Raw genomic sequence first — 25658 nt, 5'->3', positions numbered from 1 at the left:
TACATTTTAATACCTAATAAAAAAATAACACTTACATATTTGTAGGGCAGTATTTATTGTTTAAAAAAAACACACACCAGAGTCAGTCACATTTAAATGACATTTGCAATCTTATGTGGAACACTTTTTGTTTATCAGAATATAAATATATACAACAAATGAATGAATTCTGGCATGTGTCTCATCTTGTACACTGGGTACTAAACAGTACTGCTGGATGGTATAATATACTGTATAGTACTCCGACAGTACTACACAGTATATTGGACATTCAAGTCCTCAGCCTAATACTGAACCCAAAACATTTTTAATATTCTGGGTCATAAATTTAACAAAGAAAAAGTGAATGTGACATAGGAGACGTCCTATCATCACCTAAAATATAAGAATGTAAATGACATGTAAGAGGTATATAGGTTTAGATGACCCTCTTAACCATTCTTGGTGACCTTAACAGGCAAGACCAGTGACACAAATGTAATGCAGAAAAAGATCTATTTTACAAACATGCTTAAACTACATATTCAAAAAGGCACAGGGCTAAAGTGGGGGTTGAAGGACATAGTAAAACAGAATAGCCAAAAATATCTATGATTTAAATAAATTAAACCAGTCAGATATATAAAAGCACACATGTAACTAAGCAATTTTTTACAGAGTTGCTTCACAAAAGGAGGAAGAAGTGTCACCGCTTCAAAAGATTGACAACAGAAATGAGAAAGCATACAAAAGACAAAACAAGACTCAAAACCGCCAGTCCATAAACAGCAAAGTTGAAAAGTTGTCCTAGAAAAACATGATAAGAGCCTCCTCCTATTCAGAAGGAGAAGATGTTTCAATACAAAGGTTTAGTCCTTCACTGATTTCCATAGCCGCAGCCTGGAATGATGTTTGATCTGAAAAAAACGTGGGATCCGTTCTGATCAGCTGCACTGGCATCTTTCGGGGCTGTACACCTCAAGGGGTCTTGGATTCCTCTTTGGGCCTAAAGGACCAAACAGGAAAATTATTTAGAGTCCTCACCATCCACTCCCTGGAAACAATGGTCAATAAATGTATGCTGGTTTTTTAAAACTTACTTTGATGTATCCATTTTCTCCTCCTCCGGCACTTTCTCCTCTGTTTTCACTTCTATAGAATAAAAGAATCAAAGATTTTTAAATAGGATCAAAAAAGTACAGAGTTCATAAGAGTGACATTGATCTCATATTAAAATAATTGTGATATGAAATTTAATAAAAATGAATAGATACCTTTTGTTTCCTCTTCAGCTTTCTTCTCCTTTTCTTCTCCCTCTTTCTCCCCCTCTGTCTTGGCTCGCTTGGCTTTCTTGAAGCTGGCGGCGTTTCTGCGGCCTCCTTCGCCTTCATCCTCAGAGTCAGAGAACTCCTCCTCACATGCTATCCTCTTGTCATGAGCGCGGACTGTGGGTTATCAGAGGACAGAGTTCAAATCAGGACATGAAGCGAGGACTGCATGATAGTGGAAAAAATTATGTTGACAACGGTGCTTACTGGAGATACGTTTGTTGGGGTCTTCTTCCTCCTCGTTTTCACTATCCTCGTGTACAGCGTCCTCTGGGATGGCCTGCATCTGGACTCCTGGGGCGTGAGGCAGCATTCGCAAGTTCTCAAACAAGCGCTGCCTGGAAGATAGAGTGTTTTAACCTTTACTTGTCATGCGTCAATCACAATTAAACATGGAAACTGTAACTGGTGAGGACTTTATCAGATTATGCTGTGAAATAGGCATTATGCATGAATAATTTGAATGGCACCATCATGGACTCACTTGATCTTCTCCAGGTAGTCGGTGGTGTTCTGGTTGGTCATGTTGGAGGGGCTGATGTGCAGCTTGAAGTCTGGCCCAAAGTACTCAAAGTAGTCGTTGTATGGGAGCTCTGTGGAGTGGAGCGTAGGTGTTTTCAAATTGTGTATCAGCTCTAGTAAAAAGGTTATGTTTTCATTGAGATAATGGTAATGTTCATAAGAGGCTGTTAAAAAGTATTTTTATGCTTCTGACAAAAAAAACAACAACTGTCGAGTAGTTTGATTACAGAGCTGTAAGATATTCTTATTCCTGGTCTAGATATGATCCTCTATAAAATGTCAACCAAGAATTGTCATGACATAAGCACAGTGACAGACGTCTGAACATAGACGTTATAGTATTTTTTAAAGGTCGAAAATAATCCAAGAGGTGAAGCCAATCACCTCATTTTAAATGCTGTTTTAACATAAAGTGTATTTTTGTTTGGCTGATTAGTAAGTTTGTCATAAATTTTTGTCATTATATACAAATCATATCATATTTAAGAATGAATTATGCATATGACAGCACTACAACACAGCCTTCAAAGAACCATTACCACCACAGGAGAATCTGTCAAACTCACCATTGGGGATGGAGGAATCAAGGGCTACAGCAGTTTCATACGTCCAGCAGCGTGCCACGTTACGGATGGTGTAGCCTCCCCCTCCCAACATCAACAGGGGCAGGTTGAAGCTTTTCATGTACTCCACACACTTAGCATGGCCTGAAAACACATCATGGAATGAAGAAAATTAAATCTTTTAGAAAACACATCCGTTTCTCAGTTGAAATTTAACCACGACAACTACAGACTTCTGTTGCATGAGGAGACCTTTTCAATTAACTCACCTTTAATGGTGAGGTTGAAGCAGCCGAGTCTGTCTCCTGACAAGGAATCGGCTCCACACTGCAGAACCACAGCACTGGGCTGGTACATCTCCATCACCTTGGCCATGATCTACCCAAACAACATCATCCACTTTCAATGTGCATGACCCTTCATAGATCTATAAACTTCCAAAATATTTGATACAAAATGATAATCTGTATCTGCTTACAGGTCTGAATATGGCTTCATAAGACTCATCATCAATTCCGTCCCTCAGTGGGTAATTCACAGCGTAGTATTTACCCTTTCCGGCTCCGATGTCCTGCAGAAAAACATCAACTTTAGTAAAACTGTGACAATATGGCTCATATGTGCAAAACAAAAAAAGAATTCAAAGCTTACCCTCAGATCTCCTGTGCCCGGGAAGTACTCGCCATACTTATGGAAGGAAACGGTCATTACACGGTCTGTGGTGTAGAAGGCCTCCTCCACACCGTCGCCATGATGGATGTCAATATCTATGTACAGAACTCTCTGGTGGTACCTGGGAAAGAGAGGAAATATTGTTTTTGTTCTTCTGCTTTTGACCCATGAGGATTTTCTTTAGAACAACCATGTCAAGTACTATCTACTCATGGGAAACATGTACTCAAGTTATAGGGCTTTTGCTCTTACTTCAGTAATTCCAAAATAGCCAGGACAATGTCGTTGACATAACAAAACCCAGAAGCTTCAGACTTTTTGGCGTGATGCAGGCCCCCAGCCCAGTTGATGGCGATGTCCGTCTGCTGTTTGTTCAACTTTACAGCACCAGCTGCACCAGAGCGAGAGGACAAGCATTAACAGGGTGATTAAAATACTAAACTTAACAGATTAGTAGGGCAGTGACGGCATGACTACTGTCCAGCACAGCATGTTTGTCTGGGCAGAATTAACTTACCGACAGAGCCCCCCCCTGAGAGCTGGCAGAACTCAAATAAACCGTCGAACACCGGACAGTCCTCCCCAACATTAACTGCAAAGGAAACGCCCAAATTTATGCACTAAGAATATTGTTACACATTTTGATTAACTTTATCTACATGGTCTACATCGGTAGCAAACTTACATCTCTGCATTTGTTTGCTGTACTCAGACATGTTGTCAGGTCGGATTGAACGCAGGAATTTGATGTAGTCGTCGCTGTGATACTTGGTCATCTCCTCTCCGCTGGCTTTGTGCGGACGCTGAAACACAAGGGCAAAATGAAGATCTAGGGTAAAAACATGGAAAAAGCCGGTCAAGCGATTTCCTCCACCAAGGAGATTATGTTTTTTTTACCCTTGTATGCATGTTTGTTGGTTAGTTTGTTTGTAAGGAAGACTACGCATTAAACTACTGGACAGACCACAATACCTGGTGGAGGAATGTCATAATGGTCAGGAAAGAGGCCATTAAATTTAGGTGTGACTCCACAAGGCGATTTTTCACACTTTCACCAATAGCTTAAGGACCTCGAAGAAAAAAAAGCAGGCATGTTAAGGGGACTATTTAAGTGTGTGCAGCTTGATCAGATTTAAGCTGGATATTGGCCATTGACAGAGGTATCTGCACTAATGAGTGCTTTGGCTGTGCAAAATGTTTGTGTTATTTAACATACATATATCTCCATCTTTCTGTAGAGGCCATAGTTGAGCAACAGGTTGTGTGTCATGCGGATGCGGTGGGGCTTCATGGGATGGCCCTGACCATAGTAATAATTTCCAACATCGCCTGAAATGAGAAAATAAAGAAAACACACGATAATGAATTATTTTTGCCTCCAAAACAACTGAACAGATGCAAGTAAACAGGAGTCGCGTTTTCACATGCATCACATGACGATGCACTGAAAAGATAAGTGGAGGTATCAATCAATATTCTAATATCGCTATGATGCCACGATCAGACCTCTCAGATAAAACACTGAAATCAAATCTCTTCCATGAAACTCCCCGTATTGCTCACGCTCACGGACAGACTGACGCTACATTAACGTGCACAAACAGAAGAGAACGAGCGGCTATTTTCCGCGGAACTACCTGGTGTGTGAAGGCAGCGACACGAGCCATTTTAATGTTAGCTTAGGGTTCACGTTAATTGCGGCGACAATGAAGTACTCGCGTCCCCATTGTTAGCACGCTAGCTAGACACGATAACTAACCCGGTTTAAGTGTTATGGTCTGGTAGATACACGTCTAAATAACACACCGGGTATTAAACAGAGCATTTAGGGGAAACGGGGTTAATGTAATTAGCTCGTTAACGGGGCGTGCGCGCTCCGTTTCAGACTGATGAGAGCCGCCCGATGCTCAAGCTAACCGTGCTAGCTAACGTGCCAGGTTAGCATAAGGAGAAGTAAAGCTGCGACCTTTTGTCGGCGCAGAGCGGCGGATTCTCCGACCTGTGCACCGGCTGTGCCACAGCAGAACATCCCGGACACTCACCGTCATAGTAGTAGCAAACTTTTTTCTTTGTTCCCTGGGAAGTGAGCGCCATTTTGGTCTTTTAGGCTGCGTTTCGCCGCTCACTCGCTCACACACTCACACACCAGGAGACAACAGCAGCGACGAGAAGGCGGACACTTTGTATGGGTCTTATTAACCCGGTGTCTTGTACTGTCAACAGGGGGCGACAGACTCACTCTGTCCGACTCAGTCCATGGCCTCAATCTATGGAGGGCATAATGTTTTTATTTAATTATATCCATATCATTATGTAATTTTCATCCTTTATACCTATCTATCTATCTATCTATCTATCTATCTATCTATCTATCTATCTATCTATCTATCTATCTATCTATCTATCTATCTATCTATCTATCTATCTATCTCCTCCTCTTTGCACTCCGATAGACTGTGCTGAATTTAAATTGTGTGCATTTTTCTATTGTTATAATCAAACAATAAACAGCGTCCATGAAAAGTTGAATTTGAAAACATTTATTAAACTGAAAATGTAAAACACAGCTCCAGCCGATGGACAGTATATACATGTTGATATATAAAAGGAGCACGAAGGAGAGCATCAGCCAGTCGTCACTTTCTTCATGGAGATCCCTCCTCCCCTCCTCACTCGGGCACTTCAGATAAGTTGATGCAGAAATAAAGTACCTTTATTCATTAAATCTCAGTTCGTATTCTATCATATTAAAGGTATCAAGCTCCAGCATCCATCCTCAAGACTGCAGTTGTCTCTATGTCTTTCTGCTCATGCAGGGCTCTTCCTGGTACTGCTTCTCTGTGGCAGTGAGGAAATCCTCCAGAACGCTCCTCAGGTACTCAAAGGTGGGCCTGTCATCGGGGGTTTCCCTCCAGCACATGCCCATGATGTTATAAAGCCCCTCCGGACAGTGCTCTGGCTTTGGCATCCTGTAGGCCCGCTCCAGGTTCTGGATCACCTCAGGGTTGGACATACCTGCACAATGGGTAAGCATTTGATATAATGTGTATCGAAATTATAACCTAGAGACAAGCTAGACTAGACTGAAAATTATTTTGTGATGGACTTGAAAGAATACAGTAAATGTGTTTACCAGGGTAAGGTATACGTCCATATGTCACTATTTCAGTGAGGAGGATCCCAAAGGACCACACATCTGATTTTATGGAGAAGGTCCCATAGTTAATAGCTTCTGGGGCAGTCCACTTGATGGGAAACTTTGCACCTATGAACACAGGAGAAAAGACACTAGGTGGAGCCGCTGCACAGATATCTAACGTATCCTTAGTATAACCTTTCAATATAACGAACAAGAATGTACAGCTTGGACAAAGGGGTAATAGTTTGATTTAAGTGATCCTTTGTCCTGTGAGTTACTGTTACCTTCTCTAGCTGTGTACTCGTTGTCCTCAATGAGTCTTGCGAGTCCAAAGTCTGCAATCTTACAGATGTGTTCATGGGACACGAGGATGTTGGCAGCTCTCAGGTCTCGATGGATGTAGTTTTCCTGCTCAATAAAAGCCATGCCATCTGCCACCTGCAGGGGACAGCACATTATCAGATAAGCCATCAATGTGTGTGTGTGTGTGTGTGTGTGTGTGTGTGTGTGTGTGTTTGTGTGTGTTAAAGCTTCGAAACCTGGCTGTAAGGGACCTGTGTGTTTTAGCGTTGTGTAAAGTTGGACAGATGAACAGAAATATTTCCAAACCTGGGAGTCTACCATTTCCTCAGGTCACTTTCATTTACCCTTTCTACCTTCGTGCTCTGCCTACATACTCCACCCAGGTACACAGCTGTGCCTTCTCCACTTCCTGATACTAAAACCTGTCCTCCTCTGTTTTTTAATGTCATCCTGCCTCTACCTCACCACAGACTCATTTCAAAACTGCACAACCATTTCACAGAGGCTGACCTCACAAGCTGTCTATTGAATCTGTAAACTTGTCTGTCTCGTGTCTAAACCACCCACACCTGTCTGTGTTGTTATATCCGGGTTTCGTTGTCCAAATATGAAAGTCTTGGTGTGTAAAGTTCAGTCATAAGAATCTATCACATAGGTGTGATTGGTCCTGAGGGTCTTGTCAGAAAGCTGAGATCTACGTTTGTTTCTGCACGGTATTTCACAAACTCCCACAGTCGTTGTGACTCAGACATCTTGACAAATCTTTACTATCAGTTCCATTCATTTGATTTTTACCGGAATCTGTGCAGACACAGTTTCCAATAATGCAGCAGAGGAACGGTTATTAATCACTTGAATTTTTATGGTCCAATCACATGACGGTTAAAGTTGCTTGCGTTGAGCTTTCACCACAAATGTCTACAGTGCAGGTCGGGCGGCGTGAATGCATCTTTCTATAACCACAAAGATCTACAGGAACTCTACCTCTCTTCTCCAAGCTCTGAGGCGTCACCGAATTGGTCTACACTGAATGAAGAAACCTTTGTCTTGCTAGACTCTGTAACTTCAGTCTGTCTTCCTGTGGTTGTGTTTTCCGTTCCCACACCTTAAGTCACAGTTCCTTTACTGACATGTAACATTTGAAGAGGTAAACGTTAGTGCGGAACATGATTCTTGATGAACCATCATAGGCAGTAGACATTAAAGATAGACCAGTTTTTGCTCATTTGTTTTGTTGCAAGAGTCGGAGAAGTAAATTGAAACCACACATCATTAAGACTGAAAACACTGGGAAGAAGCTAGTTCGAAAAGTCCACCGTACCAACAACTGTAAATACACCAAACTGTGGGTTTACCAGAGTTTAATGGCCAAGAGTGACTTTGTGGAGCCTGGCTGTGTTACATCACTATAACTTTAACTTGCAATCTGCGTCCATCTCAAAACATTTGACATAACCGACAACATTTTATTTTTTCAGAACGTATATGGTATGTTCATAACATTAACTCTCACTGGGAGGAGATTCTCAATAGTTGTCACTCTTGGCAGAGTTATCACAGGGCACCCTATTACTCCACCAAGGAGATTCTAATTTAGTCTGCCTATGTTGGTTAGTTAGCAGGATTGTACAAAAATGCTAAACCAATTTCCATGAAATTTTGAGCAGGGGGTGAGCAAAATTTAACCCTTTAGATTTTCCTGTGGATCCAGGACATGTTATTTTCACTTTCTTTACCATTGATAGTTTTTTTTAAATCTAGGAACAATTCAGGGATAATTCATGGATCTTGATAGAAAAATATATATATATTTATGAATGTGTGCGATTGGCTGCACATCCAAAATAAAAAGCTGGATGCACTGAATTTAAATGAGGTCTTATAATCGGACTGTTGGGTGCTACCTACTGTTAGATAGAGCGTTTGAAAAGCATCTTATTGTATCACGATAAAAGAAAACAATATAAATTCAGAAAAACTGATTGGAAAATCTGCATCACAAAAAAGTCGGAACGTTAGTGAATAACTCAAAAATGTAGTGTTGTCGAAGACATTGTTTCATTTGTCCTTTATTAGGACTGTTTAGCAATAGCACAGTTTCATTTCTGCCACAGTGTCCAGACTGACATAAATCATAATACACACACAGCTGTGTTGCTGTCACAAGATTCGTGTTGAATGTAAGCTTCATTAAAGCAGAGGCCAGTTTCCTGTCTGGGAGGTTCATGCTGGGAGAATGGAAAGTGAAGAATAACTGGTCTATCCGGTAAATGCAGTGTAGCGTATGGAGAACATTGATAGTAAGATGAGAGATGTCTTGCCTGAGATGCCATGTCTATCAGGGTGTTCATGGGCAAACTGCTACCCTCCGTTGTTTTCAGGAAATCCACGAGGCTCCCTGTAAGACATCATATACAAGCTTTATCTCCTCAGAAGTCATTTAGTACTCCCTGACTATAGCAAAAGGTTCAGTTTTATCAACTGGGAAACAAAAGTGAAGTCTTGCTTTGTTCGGAAGACTATAGACATGTCCCCATGTCAAAAACATCGCGATTCCCCACAGACATAAATAGACAGACCAGAATAGCAACTCAAATCAGGGAACATAACACGGTGAGGAAGTACGCAAAGCATCACTCAAGGCTGATGCATCGTCGGTGACAGTGAACTCTGTGTTGAGCTTGATAAGGACAGGACAATACCTTTCCACACCGGCTTACCAAAGGCCAACCAAAGGAAATACTTTTAGAGGAATGACTGTGCCAGGAAAGAGGAGGCATAAGTCCGGAAGACTGCTTTTTGAAGTCTGAGAGCAAGAGGAGCACTCTTTGTCAAGGTCACAAAGGGAAGCTGGGACGGCACGCCTGTTTTTTTCCCATCTTTGTTGTCTCTGATAAAAAAGAAACCGAAAAGATGGGAACTCCGAGCAATCCATTCTCCTGACAACAGAGGCCACGACTGTGTCCCATCCACACGTGGATGCCAGACAAAGAGGCAGCCTCATGTAGAACCACTGCTGGTGGTTTACAGGCTGCCCATACAAGACCATACAAAGGAACGCCATTCTCTGCAGCTGTAAGGCTGATGTGGTGCTTGTGACAACGTTTCTCTATGCGTTTCATCATTGTTACTCCCAGAGAAGAAGAATTAAAAAGACTAATCAGGTTAAACGGAAATAGATTTTATACTTACACTGGAAAAAGAAAATTGTTATCGGTAACAGATTAGAAAGTTAACACAATTGTTCATGTGTTACCTATTTTTCCCTGTTTTTGTACAATTATATTTCTGATTTAGTTTTATTCTGCGTAGCCTAAGAAGAAAGAGAAAGAGAGGAGGATTCAGTGGCAAGATCCTGATCAAACTGCCTTTGTCATTGTTTAGAATGCTTTATAGTGTTCCAAGACTTGTGTGCATGTGTCTGTGCATGTGCCTTAATAGAGACTCTGGACAGCGGCCAGTTCTCATCAGGGGTCTCGTTGAACAATAACACGGTGAATCACCCTCTCCATTTTTAACACCCCTGATCTCAGACTGGCCAGGAGAGACTTCCCCTTGGTGAGTAAACACCAGTGAACAGTTTGGAAAGGTCCGAAAAAGAAGTGAGAGTTCATGTTTGCGTTTAAAAAACATTGCAGCACAGAGTAGCGAATACGGGAGGGTCATGAGGAGAAGCTGAAAATAGCCTATCAGAAGCCGGGCCACTTCAGGAGAGCAGCGCGCTTGGTTGCTCCCTTATTTAGGTTTGATACTGCAGCTGCATTCATGTCCACTCTTGGGTGATGAGTATACTGTGCAGTTGCAGTAATGTGCATCTTATCTCACATCGGATATCAAACTTAGATAAATTGCAAGGCAGCTGTGGTTGTGTGATCAAAAGACATTCAGCTCATTCAACATGAGTCACTGGACTGAAGAATAGGTTGAGAAGGAAATGGGGCAGCCCAGTTTTTGTTCAAACATGTTCTCCCACCCAGCGTCCGATAACAGATCGACATGTTTGATCCTGAGAGACTATAACACACTATTTGTCTTCACTCCAGGCACAGAACTCACCCGGACGACACTCTCTCGTGTTCAAGAAAACAGGGTTGGATGTGAAGGAAATTGTTTTTCCAGACATGCTTAGACATATTTTCCTTGCCTAAACTGAATTGGCAGTAAGCTGGGATGATTACAGAGGGATTTCTTTTTAATTTCAAATGAGGAATCACTTCTTGGAAATACCCGGGTGCCAGGTTCTCCATTGCTTTTGAGGCTTTCAGTGATCGGGAAAACCTCTCTTTACTTTTGGTATTATCAATTAAGTGTAACATTCCCGGCGACAACAGATGCTGTATATACTGCTCCACTGTATAAAGATATTTGACATACCATTCTCCATGAACTCCGTCACAATAAGAATTGGCTCCTGGGTAACCACAGCAAAGAGGCGGACGAGGCGAGGATGTTGCAAGTTCTTCATCATGTTGGCCTCGGCCAAGAAGGCCTCCACCGACATTGTGCCAATCTTCAGCTTCTTAATTGCCACTTCCCTGTCATTATTGTGTTGTCCTGTAAGCACAAATTCAATTTAAACAATTAAAACTACACTTACACCCATGATAGCAGCTCTGCAGGTCCTCGACAAAGAGGTGCTTTGAGATAAATGCTGACACATAGCAACAATAACATATAGATTTATAGCAGTTATCTTTACTGAACATTACTGACATCATTCTATCACTGAATCACTGTAAACACCATGTTTACACTGAACATCTTATCATTACCTGTAGCAATACTAGGAATAAAATCATATTCCATTGTGCTCCATCATTTTTATCAGCAGTGGAAACTATAAAGGATGGTTATCACATATCTTCATGTCAACTATGGTCCCATTGTTCAAATATGTCCACAGACCAATGTTTGGATGAGAACAGTGAAACAAACACAGTGCCAGGTCTACATGCAAGAAGATCCTGTAAATAGAAAGTGTCAGGGACGAGTTCCATGGCTGGCAATGTTTAGCTCCAACACAGTGGTTTGTTTGAGACGTTAACCAGAAAATACCCCTGCAAATGACTAATAAGGGGGTTGACTCTATACTCCACAATAACAATAGGCAAGTATTGTTCGAGAGACAATTCCTCCCAAAAGGGTCCCGGAGAAGGTAGAGGAATGTAGTTTGAGGGATGTCACGCCATTCCCGTGCTAACCAGTAACTAACTGTGTTACAAAAAAAAACTTTCTGGCCCACAATTGATTAAGCAAACAGGCTTCGCACATGAGCTGAATCTGTGCAAAATGATTGGCATGATAGGACAAATACACAATCATACCTACATATTCTATTCCTTAACCCACCACCAGCCCTTTAGTCTCCCTCCGCCATCTTTCCTCATCTCTGATACTCACCCATCCACACTTCTCCAAACTGTCCTGCTCCAAGCCTGCGCACCAGCTTCAGGGACTCTCTGGGTATCTCCCACTCATCCTGCCACCAAGGCTTCTGCGGTGCCCTTGACTGACAAGGCTTCCCCAGCTTTGTGCACAGTCCGTCTGTCTCGCCTGGATGCCAGAGAGAGGAAACATGGTTAAAATGAATTCAGATGGAGACCCTACACAATGTCTCGTAATCTAGTAAGTCCTTCCTCAAGAGGCTGTACGCACGCGTGTGATGTTGGACAAGCTCCCTCAGCGAGCTAAAGGAGATCTTGGCTGTAATGTAGAAGCCCCCGTTGTCCATGTTGCGGATCCTGTAGTGCTTGACTCCTTCACCTGTGTTGTGGTCCAAGTCCCGGATGGATAACGAGTAAGACCCTATGGCAAAGAAAGGCACAATCTTATGTGAACGAGTGTGCATGTTTCACTGACAGATGAAACTGGAACTAAATTATCGTGCAAAAAGGAAAAAGGTTGATGGATTGTTTGGCACTGTTATTATAATTAATGGTCCCAACTTGATTCCGGAGATAATCATGATCTTAGTTTACTGTTGGCAACCACATTGCATGTTGTTAGCCTTTTTTTTTTACAGTTTGGCAAATTAACATTATTTATATTACACTAAATCAGCGATAAGCCCTTGCTGTTTGCAGTGTATCAATGGATGTAGTAAGAGCTACAAGAGTGAAAGAAAATATAAAAAAATGGGTTCTTTAAAAATGTATGGAAAATAGATTGCTTTGCTTTTCTGGACATTCAAAGAGATAATGATGTCTTCATGAAGTGTTTGTGACGACATGATGGTTCCCAGGGATCGATGGAATTGGCTCCTAACCCCAAAAACCAAGGGTTTAATGTTTACCATTTCACTGACTAAGATAAGCATGGTAGAGTCCTAAGAGATGGGTAAGGACAGACAATTCATAGTGGTCTTTTATGGAACATACATGGAGGTCATCATTCCTCTGTTCATGCCGCATTTCTAAATTATATGGGGGGATGACATGAATGTAGATGAATGTTCTTCCATTTTCTTTTCTCACAGCTAAACAGATAAATTAAGTCTGGAGAAAGGAAGGAGTGTTGTGGGAAATCAGTTCGCCTATTTTTGAAACCCTGCCAGTGAAAACAAGACAAGACATTTCGAGGAGCATGATCTCACTGGCACTTACACCATCATAGATTGTTTTGTGTATAAAATGCTACTTTTAGCATCTTTCAGCAAATGCCACAGTGGAAGAACATATTCACATTTCCGGCAGTGAAACCATCTTGCAAAATGGAAATTTGGTTTTGTGTCGATAACATGTGAGTCATCGCTCTGATGAAAAAAACCCTCAGCTCACCTTGGATTGTTTCGCTCTCTCGTATCAGGAAGGAGCCTTGCGTATTCCCAGGAGCGAGGAGGAGCCTCATGGCTTCGTTTCGAGAAATGCTCTTGAAGAACCACCTGCAGCAAAAGCACACACAATATGTGTGAAGCTTTTTTTTTTTAGCTAACCACTTCCCTTCCTCCAGGGACACAGCATGCACCATACGAGATGAGAACAGTATCATTATGTTTCCTGTGTGACGTACGGTTGAGTCTCCACGTTGGTCATAGCAATAAAGTTGTGTGGGATGAAGCCCTGCTGGCCTGTTGTGAGTGACTCCGCCAGATACCACTCCGGATCATCCCTGGATGTCAGAGGAGACAGTAATGATACCATGAGTAAGTTACAGGCCTGCGATGCCTCACAGCAGTCTAGACCTTATGGGGGATGGAAAGCTACAAAACCAGAAAGCAGCTTCAAAATGGTTCCCACAGGCATAAAGTGTTTTATGCGACATAAATGATCACTGCCTGAAATGAACCAGGTTACACTTTGTTGGCAGGCAAATGTTTGTCCTTACATATCAGCACAAGAGACAGAGGAGACCATTGAGAAATGAAAAACCTTCAATAGTTAGTTTTATTCTTTAACTACAGTGGGTACAGATGGTTAAACCTTTGGAATCTGTCGGTGGACTGGTTGGAATAGCTAGTATAAATATATTTTTTTAATAGTTACCTCTGTCAGGGCCGTAGCAAGGATTTTGGAAACACAGGTCCTAGTTCTCCTCAGGAACCCCCCCCCCCCCCCCCCCCAGCTATGAAACTGTTGACAAGCCAACTCTGCATAATTTTATCAGTACTACATTCTAATTAATCTTTTACTGTATCTGTTCAACTGTATGTTTTTAAATTATAACCTGGCCCCAGGTTATATATATATATATATTTGTACTGTTAGATATCTATTTTATTACATATATGTTTGTTCATCATTCAGATTTAGCAGATTCTAAAATGTTATGTTTAGCCTTAAAAGATCAAATGAATGTTGTATGTGTGCAATCTTTGCATTTTTATAAAAACAATTTTATACTGAGGACAGAACCTAAGTTTTGTCAGGTATATGTTGGTTTACACTTAATAACAGTTTGCTGAATGGATGCAGGCCGGATCATAAAGGCAATTAAACCTTTTTTTCATATACATAAAGCGATCTTTTAATGTTCCAAAAAAGTAAAAGCACTACAGGTCTGTAAGCCTGACATTTACACCTCTCTTCTTTGATTGCAGGTTTCCTGGCCTTACGACGTTTCTTTTTCAAGCTCATGATGTAATCATGTGGTTCATTTGAACTTTTTTCCATTGGAGTTTTTTTTGTGTCAGTATAGAGAGAAAAGAAACGTTGGCTGAACATTCGCTCGACTGAAATGCAACCAAGTCTCCTGTCAGACAACAAACCAGGGGCCTTGTGAATACACTCTGTGCCCCTCTGTGATGACCCAGGTTTATTTTTGAAGCTGTAAATGAAGGTATCGCTGGTCAGGATGCACATGGCTCATCATGCTGCATGCACGTTTCGACACATTTAGAAGGATTGTTGAAGGGGACTGAACAGTTGTCTGGAGCTGAAACCTGGTTTCCTGCAGCTTTTCTATATTTGTATATATCGGCAGCTTACTTGTTGATGATCTTGAGTTTGTCTCCCTTCTCAAAGCCCAGGTCGCCATCGTGGTTGGGTTCATAGCTGTATATGGCCTCCACAAGGTTGTCTGCAAAAGCGATGTTGGGTATTAGTTAAGGTGAAGTACAACGGGGACTGTTTGATTCAGGAATGTTTCTTAAATAAAGTTTTATGTTGTGTTTAACTTACTATGATATTGACAAATGGTCGCTGTTCTTGCTCCATCCCATGTGCAGTGTTAAATGTGTGATGATTGCCTATTATTGACAATTTGGCATATCTACAGAATCTTAACTCAATAATACATTTTCCACTAAAGTCAAATTTTTCCAGTTAGCTTAATATAAGATTTTTCACAATGAAGGCGTTCAGACATTTATTTTGTTTATGAGCAGTGAATTGTTTCCTTGAACACTGGAATCATATTATTTTGTTTCCTATAGAATATTGACTCACCGTGATTTGGTTTTTATACTACGTAGCAGAAAAAGAATACTGCAAGAACAGGAAGATGATATGCGGAAGGGTGGGGGTGTGTGTGGGGGGGGGGAGGTAATATGCTAGTTAACACTTACACAATTTAAAGTGAAAATAAAGTTCCACCAATGCCCAAAGGAAATGTGGGTCCTGGTTTTGACCCCGCAGAAATCATAAGACCTTGCGAACAAATAATCCAAAACTAGGATATTGTACTTGAGCCTATGAAAGTAAAGGAACATTTTCTTTTTAAAATGATCTTTAGTCATTGTATGAACTGTATTATCTCATTGTGCATTAAATTCATCTTCAAATAATACATTACACTGAAACAGCTGAACATATTACACTCAGTATGTATTTGAAGTCTGTGCTTTATTAATGTTTCTCTGTAAGTAGGACAGCTCATGTCCAACCAGGTGAAGCGATTCCTCGTCTGATGCACCTCCATTTCTGTTTGCCCATATCAAAGGGTTTTATTGTGAAGTTTACCTGATACCAATAATAGGTTTTGTATGTTGTTCACATATTGTAAAGTACATCTGTGATTTCTGATCATAGACTATATAATAAAAGTTGATTTAGTTTGGCTTTTTCATCATATTACATATTAGTAACAATATCGACAAGCACACCAGACTCAGAGACAGACACAGAAAAACGCACTTTATGTTATTACCTGGTAACGGTGATGTAGGGGGTGAATGTTGTGAATGGCAAGGAATCAGCTGATCTGTGTACTGGCGAAAGGAAAACAAGATAAAACTTGTAGCTTTACAAATTGCAATAAAAGATTTAGGTGATAACAACAGATATAATAAAATGTTCACATTTGCTAAATAAGCACAAACTAACGCAGATCTCGACATATCTTATTTGCGGTTATATTTTTTTTCTTCCAGACAAAATGTCTCTGTACTGTGGAACATGCAGCTGGTTTTCTCCTTTATTCCTAATCTAATGAAACATCTAACTCGCAGCGAGGAAACAAACAACATTAGGGGAGTAATTTCGCTGCCATTTAATTATACAGGCAGGACACAACTTCCGTCACAGTTATGTAAGTTATAAAAACTCATCTGGACCGTAACATACAATAGCAGGTTGTATTTCATAATTATCTTGGTTATTTGACACAAATAATTTCTCTTGTGTGGTTATTCACAGTTATCAATTTGAGTTATCGGCCCAAATAACCCAAACCAACTCATGTGGAGCTTGCACAAGCACTCAGTTTGTACTGTGTGCAAACATAAATACATGTGCATACAAATAAACATAAAAATAACATGACTTACTGGATTGCCTGACTGGGGAGGTATGGGACAGTTGCAGTGTTCACAGATTTCATCCAAGTTCTCAATCCAGTCTGTGTCTGAATAATCCGAACTGCAGTTACATCCCATCTTTTCTGCAATTTAGAAGTTCAAGTATTGATAGTAATAATATGTATAATTACAAATGAAAAAAAATCTCCAAAATATCTCCAATATTCTAAGTTAATATGTGTGTGAAAATGAATGATTTTACATATTGAACTTTGAATGACAATAAAACCCTAAACTGCTCTTATTGGCTGTGACTGAGGGCATCGTCTCAAAATGGAGGCTCAGTGGTAAATAATGATCTAAACTAAGAAACAAACAACTCTAAGTTATCATTTTAGATACTATTTTGACTTTGTATGTAGTTGCACCCCACACCCCACAAATAAATGTGACCACTTGCATTACTGCAAATCACCGGCCTTTACATGCTCTAAATCTGATTCAGACTTGAATAATAGGCTCTATAAAACTGTAAAAATGCTAATCTTGTGTAATCTAATGTCTTCACGTGCTCTGCTCTGTGGCGCTCTGCACAAAATGGCTTTCTCAAGCTCACTTGGCTCCAGTTGGAGCCCTCGTGGAACAGGGTCAGTGGGCTAATCGCAGCGGCCTTCTGTCCCAAAAGGCTCCGAGCCGTGAGAAAAATCGGAGGAGGCCTGACCCTGGAATAACAACCAAGCAACTGTACTGAGAGCTAAAGACAGGAACCACAGAGTTAGGAAGAAGTCTTTTTGTATCATTATTATTATTGTTATTATCGGCACTCCTACGCCTGCTGGCCTACACTCAGGGAATCATGGAAACAAAGTCAGCATTTTCCACTGAGGGGCTACACGACCGGACATATGGTTGTATGTATATGTGTGCATTCAGTTTCGATTTCTATATATATGTTTATATATCTTTACATATATCTATTCATATTGATGGCACCAGGAAGAGACAGGGAGAAACTAAAATGTCGTATATCATGCATAGATAACTCGTTGTCTGTTATCAGTGAAGCTTGTGGACTGATAAATTGATTGATTATGTGATTTTTTTATAGAAAAAATACATTTCATCTTAATTTTCTTGATGTCGCATCAACATCACACGAACAGTTTTGTGTTTTACGTTCAAAATCACGTTTGTATTTTACACCTAATTGACTTTACCCATATTATCTAGCATTAATACACCGTATGTATGAATATACAAGCCTGTATGTCCATGAAAACTCTCATCTGTTTAAATTATCAGCTTAAACGTTAAATTGGACTAGTAAGATACAGGCTTTCATTTATTACAATGAGAAAGCATAATATTTGTATCATGTGGTCCTGTTGTTTTTGTTATATTGAGTTTGATCAGCAGAGACAATAAATGGAATGGATTTGTATTTATTTAGCGCTTTTCTAGTCTTGATGACCACTCAAAGCGCTTTTACATTATAGTTTCACATTCACACACACATTCATACAGTGCATCTTCTTGCAGCACTTTCGTTATTCTATGGGGGGGCCATTTGGGGTTCAGCATCTTGCCCAAGGACACTTCGGCATGCAGATGGTTGAGACTGGGGATCGAACTGCCAACCTTCAGATTGGAGGACGACCACTCTACCCCTCAGCCACAGCCGCCCAGTATGTGAATATATGATGCTTTCAACTTTTTTTGTTAAACCATCAACGCAAACATAAGCAAAGAATGGCTCTAGGTAACATGTGGCCATTATTCCTGGGTGTGGATGTTATTCCTTATTACACAACGTTTTTTAAAATACAATGTGTTTCATACAAAAATCAACAGATCAAAACCATCTCTCTGATGGACGACGAATATTTGCTCTAACACATATAATGACAAGGAAATGGATTTTTGGCCATCTATTTATTTCCTTATCTGATCTCTAAACTCCTGTAACAGAATCAGAAGTTTGATACTCACCTCTCGAAATATGAGCTGTTTCTTCAAACGTCCAGTAAAGTCAGATTTGCTGCCATAGAGATCTTCTTTATTCAATAGTTGTTCATTTGAAGGAGCTTTTTTAGCATCGAGTGTACTCCTCAGCACGGGAGCCTGGGGTGTGAGGATGTCATCACCAGCTTCTAGTATTCTAACTCACCCAAAGCCAGACACACTGATGTGGTGTCTGTACACACACACTCAAGAGATGTGTGTTTCCTGTCGTTGGCGGGTTGAGGGTTGCTCTGCACTCTTCTGACAGGTGCTTACCTTGCAGCTGTGTGAGCAGAGAAGGAACGTTAGAGGCTCCATGGTGAAAGGGGGTCAGGACAGCACCTTTACTAAAGTGGGAGCCACAACGTTAATGTTCCAATACAGTTAAGAAAGGAGGCAATGGAATGCTGTGCGTTTTTTTGTGTTTGCTCGTGTCTAGAACATTTGTGAGTCAGTGATCTTCAAGCTGTGGAACACCATCGACGTGGGCCTGAGGTCGTGGGTCCACGGGGGGGTTCCAAAGATCATATGGTACGGTGGCCCTGAGAGGTCAATACACTATAACTTACATCACACGTGGAGTCTATTTGCACATGTTTTCATGTGTTAAACTCTCAGGGCCTCTGTATAATGATTTGAGTATTTGTTTAGATTGATAAGACAGAGGAGTTCAAATAACACCAAACTAATCTTAACAGTATTATAATCATATATAATTTAGGTCTAGTTAATATTCTTGTCTCAAGTTTCCGCTTTATAGTCAAAACAACAAAGCTACAGAGGCTATTTCCATCTCTCAGACTTGTGGTTTGTATCATCTGTGTGGTCAGTGAAGCATTTCAAAATAGACTTTGACCTATTTTTTCACTTTTTAAGCAAAAGTGAAAAAAAAGAATCAGTCACAAAACCATTGACCAAATGTCAATGGGTGGATGACTTTACATATCGTTGTTTTGACCAAGCTTCCTGTCTAATGGAGGCCAAACTAATAATAAGGTCAAATAATAAGCATCGCAGATTGGCTGAGCTGTTGCCTTTTCTAACTCCGAGACGACTCTGAGCTGTTGACCGCATCTCTTCTCTTGTGGTGAGTGGCTGCTGCTGCTGCTGCTGCCACGGAGCATGCACTGGCAGGAAATCAGTCCCAACAGCACAGGAAGCGCACAGAAATGTGTGCTCAGACGACGACCATAAAAAGGCTCACTTGCAATGAAACCACCTGAGCCCGCACGGTATAAACACACAAGGACAGGTGAAGTAGTTTCACTTTTCGACATCGACAAGAAGTTCTGTTACTGAGCTTTTGACTGAGCTGAGGGACAAGAAAACAAGAAGCAAAGCTGACACACCGAGTTGCATGATGAAATAAAGGTGCACCACATACCTACACCCTCTATGGACCTCAGTTTGTGAGTGTCTCTTTGAGCCTTTAAGGGTATTCCTACTTTGCTTCTCAAGCACAAGCGTCACAACTTCCAAATGTGGCTGGAAATCACGTTCTGTTACGCAGTCAAAACGAGATAAGATCGATATGCAGTAGGTTTTCCAGCCCTCCCACCTCCTGCTTCACGATGCAGGTGCTGGCCTCTTTTATGTGAGCGAGTAAGCAGCTGATGCTTATACACTTAAAAACAATCTTTACCAACTTCAAACAGTTTCCCAATAATCAGATGGATAAATGTGCTTTATTTGCACTCTGATATCAGTATCTGCTCATATAACGGAATGTGGTATTTGTTGGGAAAGGGTCGAGGGAAACTATCTGCAGGGCAGAGATGAGACATTAGTCCACACTGTTTATTGTAACAGCCTTCACTATGGATAAAGCCTTAAGGTGTCATACCTCTGCCTATGCGTTCTCCATATTATACTCATTCCCACTATCACGGTCTAACGTCACACATGAGGTCACCCTTGTCCTGAAGTCTGCCTTATTATGATCATATCAACAGTCCCACTCGTGCTCTCATTTCGCACAAAGACCACACTCTTGCCAAGGCATATTTGGTTTCTTGTTCAACCAATTATCACTCAACAATGTCTGTGGCTCTGCACATCCCTCCAGGGCCCCATTCATATGTGTGGATATTACACCAGGTCATGAAAGTCTCGTGGAGGGAAAGAAGAGTCCATTGTGCCTTGGTAGCTCTGGGACCCAGGTTGGATGACATGAGGAGGACCTGATGGAGCATCTGGAGATATTTGGCCAAGATAAGATTCATAGTAGAATGTGCTCAGTCAGATGCACAGACTCTGTCCCAACTGGCACTTTTCAACCATGTAATGACATATATCTTAAAGAAAGATGATGCAATCTTTTACCATAACAGATTTCATATTAGTTTGATGGTTTTCTTAGGGAAAATGGTGGAGCTTTCTCCCTGAACGTCTGTTGTTGCTCCATGTAACTTTGGTGAGCAGAGACCGATCAACACAGAACTGAATGATAGTCACAGGTTAAATTGTCAAAATCAGGTCCAGCCATTTCAAGAATATTGCCGATCTGTAGATCAGTTAAAAAGACTGTCATTAAATACAAAGGTTGTAGTATTTGTTACGGCAGCAGCTCTTCTGGTTCAGGAAGCCGGGGATCATGAAGGATATCCACCGCTCAGTTGTGTTTCAGTTCAGTGGGTGGGACTAAACAGTCCGAGCGTCTGTCAACAGAGTGATACGCGTTGTTTTTTACATACAGGTTAATCCCTGAATCGTATACAATATCTAACTTTGACCTCAAGGGGTCTCTCAATCAAAACAACCACAAAAAACCTAGGGTGATGATGTCATGAGCAGCGTAGAATCATGGGAATGTTGTCATCCCCATTTCTTGTCCCACAATCTTCTTGGTGCGCTTGTGCTTTTGCACTTTACTGGGAGATGACGACAGAATACGGAACAAATAATTGTGATTCTATAAAGCTGCTTTCAGACTCTGTAGATCCACCGTATTCTCTCTGGAGGAGGTGCATATGTGAAAGCAAATGTCAGTGTGAGACGCTCCGCAGTTTCTAAGGATTTATCCCCCTGTCCTCCCCGTAAAGCCCGTAAAAATCCAGGAGAAGTCGATGTGTGAACACAGCAGGGGATCCCCAACCGATTTCACCACAAACAAGTTGGGGGTTGATGATGCATATAACGTGTGACAGATGCGTCACACGTATCTGTCACATTAAAAAAAGAAAATGCAGTGACACACACGCAGAAGACACAGGTGAAGATGTCAAGATAGTTTGTGGTAATAACAACTGATGATGGTGACAAGAACAAGAACAAGAACAAGAACAAGAACAAGAAAGCAATTGGTAAAGAATATATGAAATAAATTAAAAGGCAACCAAAATGAAATATCCTGGTACCTTGAATAAAAATTGTGATTTCTTTGAGTTTGAGTATTGTTGGAAACATTGTACATTACACAAGTCAACAAAATATATGGGATAGGTCCAGATGTTTTTAGATATTTTAATGGAGAATTGTTGAATGGACCTTAACAGGAATAGTCACCACGTGTGGCTGCAGGGGGCGCTGTTCTTAAGTAAATGTTACATTGTGCTGCTTTAAACTTCAGTGTATGTCAATATAATACAATTGCACGGATACAACAGACAGACATAGTAAAGTGTGTTTAATATAGTATTGCATTTGCAAGAGAGTGGCAGTTTACATTTTAAGGCATTTTCCTTTTATTCTACTTTGTCTCATATATAAATTCATTTTACAGTAGCATGATTCCACAACATCAATAAGATAACTTCAGTATGTTTTTCTACCTTAAAAAAACTGTAAACAAGTAAAATATCTCTCAAGAATAACAATTTTATTTGTCTTACTTGTTATATAAAAAACTATTGAATTTGTCCACTGCGTAACTCAATGAGGACTATATTTGGTCACTGTTCAGCCATTCGTAGCTTACAATCTGTGCTCTGCAGCATCTGGCCGTTGTAATGGAAAACAAAATACATCACATGTGGCCTCCTGGGTTGTGTCACTGCAGTGGTGAGTGTATAGGGAATATTTTTAGTGTGTGTGAAGAATGGGTGTAAATATATTGGAGTGGGACCTCCCGCCTCCTCTGAGAATACTGGTAAACGGACAGTGCACTGACGGATCAGCAGCTGGAACTTGCTGCTTAGAGTGAAAACTGCTGCAGGAGAGCGTTTTTTTTTAACTGTGCCAAGACCAGATTGGAGCTGAAATGCCACCTTCATACCTTTTATTTCAGTCAAAAATATCACTAGTGATCTAAACTGTATCACAGTATGGCTTGTTTTTTATAACCTTTACATTTCAGACCAGCTCCTAGGTTTTATTTATTTATTTTGGTTCATGTAGCATTGCGCAAACCACAGTCAATGGAGCAGCTCAGGCTCCATCCAGCAGGAAGGTGTGTCCGTATTAAGGAACTTTGCCCCTGCAGGTCTGTCCACAGAGGCTTACCCATGCACATCAAGCCATTGTGCACATCAAATGAGTCCTTTTCATTTCCGCCCTGCAGTAGCTGGCAGCCTCTCTCCACTCTGGCACCAGAACACCTTCAGAGGAGTCAGCCAGAATAATAATAACAATGATAATAATGTGTCTACACAAGCTCAGAGGAGTCAGAGGAGTGGACTGGAAGATTCTCAGCAACATTAATGAAGCTTTCAACACAGGGAGAACCGCCTGGAGTTGATGTTCATCTTGGTGAGGCCCAGGTGCTTCAGCGGGGTGGACAGGGCGAAGGCGGCCTTCATGGGGATGTCACACAGCAGGTCCGACTCCTCTTCGCACTCCTCCAGCTCGTACGTGGCGTCGTCCAGCATCTCCTTGTGGCGGTCGCACACCTGCTCCACCTTCAGCCGGTGGATCTCCCCACGCAGGCGGATGAGCTGGCGGGCCAACCTGTTGTCCTGGACTTGCATCTCTCTCTGAGGAGGAGGAGGAGGAGGAGGAGGAGGAGGAGGAGGAGGAGGAGGAGGAGGAGGAGGAGGAAGAGGGAGCAGAGGTGAATGAATGAATGAAGGAGGGAAGCAGTTGGAGATTATGAGGGGGGGGGGGCAGGGATTTGAGGAGAAATTAAAGACCCGCAAGAATGGGGAAATTTGGATTATTTATACTTTAATCTAATTTTATCTGCTTATGTAAGGGTGTTAATCACTGGGGTGTGTAGTATGGGGGTTGCTGCCTGGGGCCTTGGGAGAACAGACATCCAATTCTCTGAAAACTATTTGTTTAGGCTAGTAGGACTGCATGAAGTCACTCATGCTTTGCCTTGAATTAAGGTATGACATCCATGGAGAGGACATCACTATATAACTATTTCACAGATATAGGAAAAAGGAACTTAACAGCCAGAGAAAAGTGAAAAGGAGAAAAGTGACAAATAAAAGCGTCAGGTTCAGTGATCACTCACCAGCTCTTTTCTCAGAAACTCCAAAGCATCATCAATAGTCTCAAAGCCACATATGTTGCGCACGACCAGTTCTGAGTTCTCATTGCGTAAAAGCACAGGCACGGAGACGGCCTGTCCCCCGGCAGAGACCGCACTACCAGTGTCCGTGTCCGCCGGGACGCTCTCCTTCCACGGTCGGCTCTCGACGCGCTCCTGCCACTCCACATAGGACGGTCTGCGCGTCTGTAACTTCAGCTTCTCCGTCAGCGCCTTCACGCTGTCCAGATCCTCCGCGCGTCCCTCGCTGGACTCCTCTCCAAACTCTTTAAATTCCATCGTGTCAGACAGTGACACGATCACAAGTCACGGGAATCCACGTCGAGTTCAGGTTGAGTTCACTCTCTGAGTCCTCAGCTAGGCGATACGAGCGCAACAGGTCCTCCTCACCTCCTTTATAGGGAGTGACCGCCCATCCCGCAGGACGCGCAGGCTGCAGCATTTATAGGCTTCTCTTGGAAGGAAGCCAGAGCCCTTTGACCTGGCAGCAAAGACTGCGTGTCTCTTTGTCACAGATTTACTGAAAATGCTGAATGAATTCATAAATTCAAGCAAATAATATCATGTCGGGATGTTTGAGTCAACATGTTCATAAAAACTGTCGAATTCCCTGATTCCACAACATCTGTTTGGTTACCTTTTGTATACCTGTGATGACAATTTGAGTGTTGCAAATGATCTTAGTACACAATATTTTTCAGTTGCATTTTGAAGTAAGTATTATGTTACTTTATACCTTACAATCCTTTTGTTTCCCAAAAAATATTTATATGGTTTTCTATTGTCTTCACACAAGTCGTAACCTTTAACATGTACAGTGCCTTAACTGTGCTTTTAAAGGTGCTATATAGATAAAGTGTATTAGGCTATTATTATTATAATTAATATCACAAGTACAATTAATAATACTTTTGCTAGAATATAAAAGTATCATTCGTAAAACGACTGAAGAGCAAAGAAAGTACTGTTCTGAGTCCTACATTATTGCTGTGTTGATGTGTGTTAGAAGGATTTTGATGCCCTGGTCGATGACCTGGCTTTGTTTTGAGCTAGATTACATTCATCTGTAGTTTAATCTAAGAAAGAGTTGCACTTTATAATTATTTGTATATAATGCATATCTAATTGAACTTTTGCAAGCAAATTACTACAATATGGAGGCCCAACTATTTGCACAGTTGAGTTTGCACATTCCCTTTAACCACTGTTATAACTGTCTTCATCAGTTTGTATTTATTTCTCCTGAATGTGCATCATTTTTGTATTTTTCTTCTTATATCTTTTATATATATCAATATATTACCTTTATAGGCATTTGTATTTAGAAATTATTGACCAGGCAGAAACCTTGTCCTACAATTTAGATGAAACACACTAGTAAAAAACATAACTAGCATTTTTTTTATATTCAGTTCTTGCCAATAGATCCCTTCCACCTAAATCATACCATCCAATCTTACTGGACCCTTAAACAATTCGGATTAACTTCTGAATGCAGAACCTTTCTTTAAGAATCTTTTACAAGGTTTGTTTTTTCTAGTTCTGCTTC

At 41.1% G+C, this 25658-nt stretch overlaps 3 protein-coding genes across 3 annotated transcripts; all 3 read right to left on the bottom strand.

Moving 5' to 3' along the window:
- Nucleotides 1–36: 36 nt before the first annotated feature.
- LOC133961862 (probable histone deacetylase 1-B) lies at nt 37–5253 on the bottom strand. The gene is made up of 14 exons (XM_062397229.1): nt 5107–5253; nt 4281–4393; nt 3750–3867; nt 3582–3656; nt 3317–3455; nt 3044–3185; nt 2871–2963; nt 2662–2770; nt 2396–2536; nt 1792–1900; nt 1515–1645; nt 1254–1424; nt 1080–1131; nt 37–985 (listed from the first exon to the last, which is right to left on the bottom strand). The coding sequence occupies exons 1-14, from the start codon at nt 5156–5158 to the stop codon at nt 958–960; spliced, it is 1473 nt and encodes a 490-aa protein (XP_062253213.1). The 5' UTR covers nt 5159–5253; the 3' UTR covers nt 37–957.
- A 335-nt stretch (nt 5254–5588) lies between these two features.
- lck (LCK proto-oncogene, Src family tyrosine kinase) lies at nt 5589–18852 on the bottom strand. The gene is made up of 13 exons (XM_062397820.1): nt 18667–18852; nt 16708–16820; nt 16089–16149; nt 14930–15020; nt 13515–13613; nt 13283–13386; nt 12162–12311; nt 11907–12059; nt 10881–11060; nt 8828–8904; nt 6488–6641; nt 6198–6329; nt 5589–6079 (listed from the first exon to the last, which is right to left on the bottom strand). The coding sequence occupies exons 2-13, from the start codon at nt 16813–16815 to the stop codon at nt 5859–5861; spliced, it is 1530 nt and encodes a 509-aa protein (XP_062253804.1). The 5' UTR covers nt 16816–16820; nt 18667–18852; the 3' UTR covers nt 5589–5858.
- Nucleotides 18853–22126: 3274 nt separating this feature from the next.
- fam167b (family with sequence similarity 167 member B) lies at nt 22127–24539 on the bottom strand. The gene is made up of 2 exons (XM_062397777.1): nt 24074–24539; nt 22127–23588 (listed from the first exon to the last, which is right to left on the bottom strand). The coding sequence occupies exons 1-2, from the start codon at nt 24386–24388 to the stop codon at nt 23325–23327; spliced, it is 579 nt and encodes a 192-aa protein (XP_062253761.1). The 5' UTR covers nt 24389–24539; the 3' UTR covers nt 22127–23324.
- Nucleotides 24540–25658: the final 1119 nt, after the last annotated feature.

Source organism: Platichthys flesus, chromosome 10, assembly GCF_949316205.1.
Source record: "Platichthys flesus chromosome 10, fPlaFle2.1, whole genome shotgun sequence".
NCBI classification, from domain to species: Eukaryota; Metazoa; Chordata; class Actinopteri; order Pleuronectiformes; family Pleuronectidae; genus Platichthys; species Platichthys flesus.
This window is presented reverse-complemented; position numbering and strand designations above follow the sequence as displayed.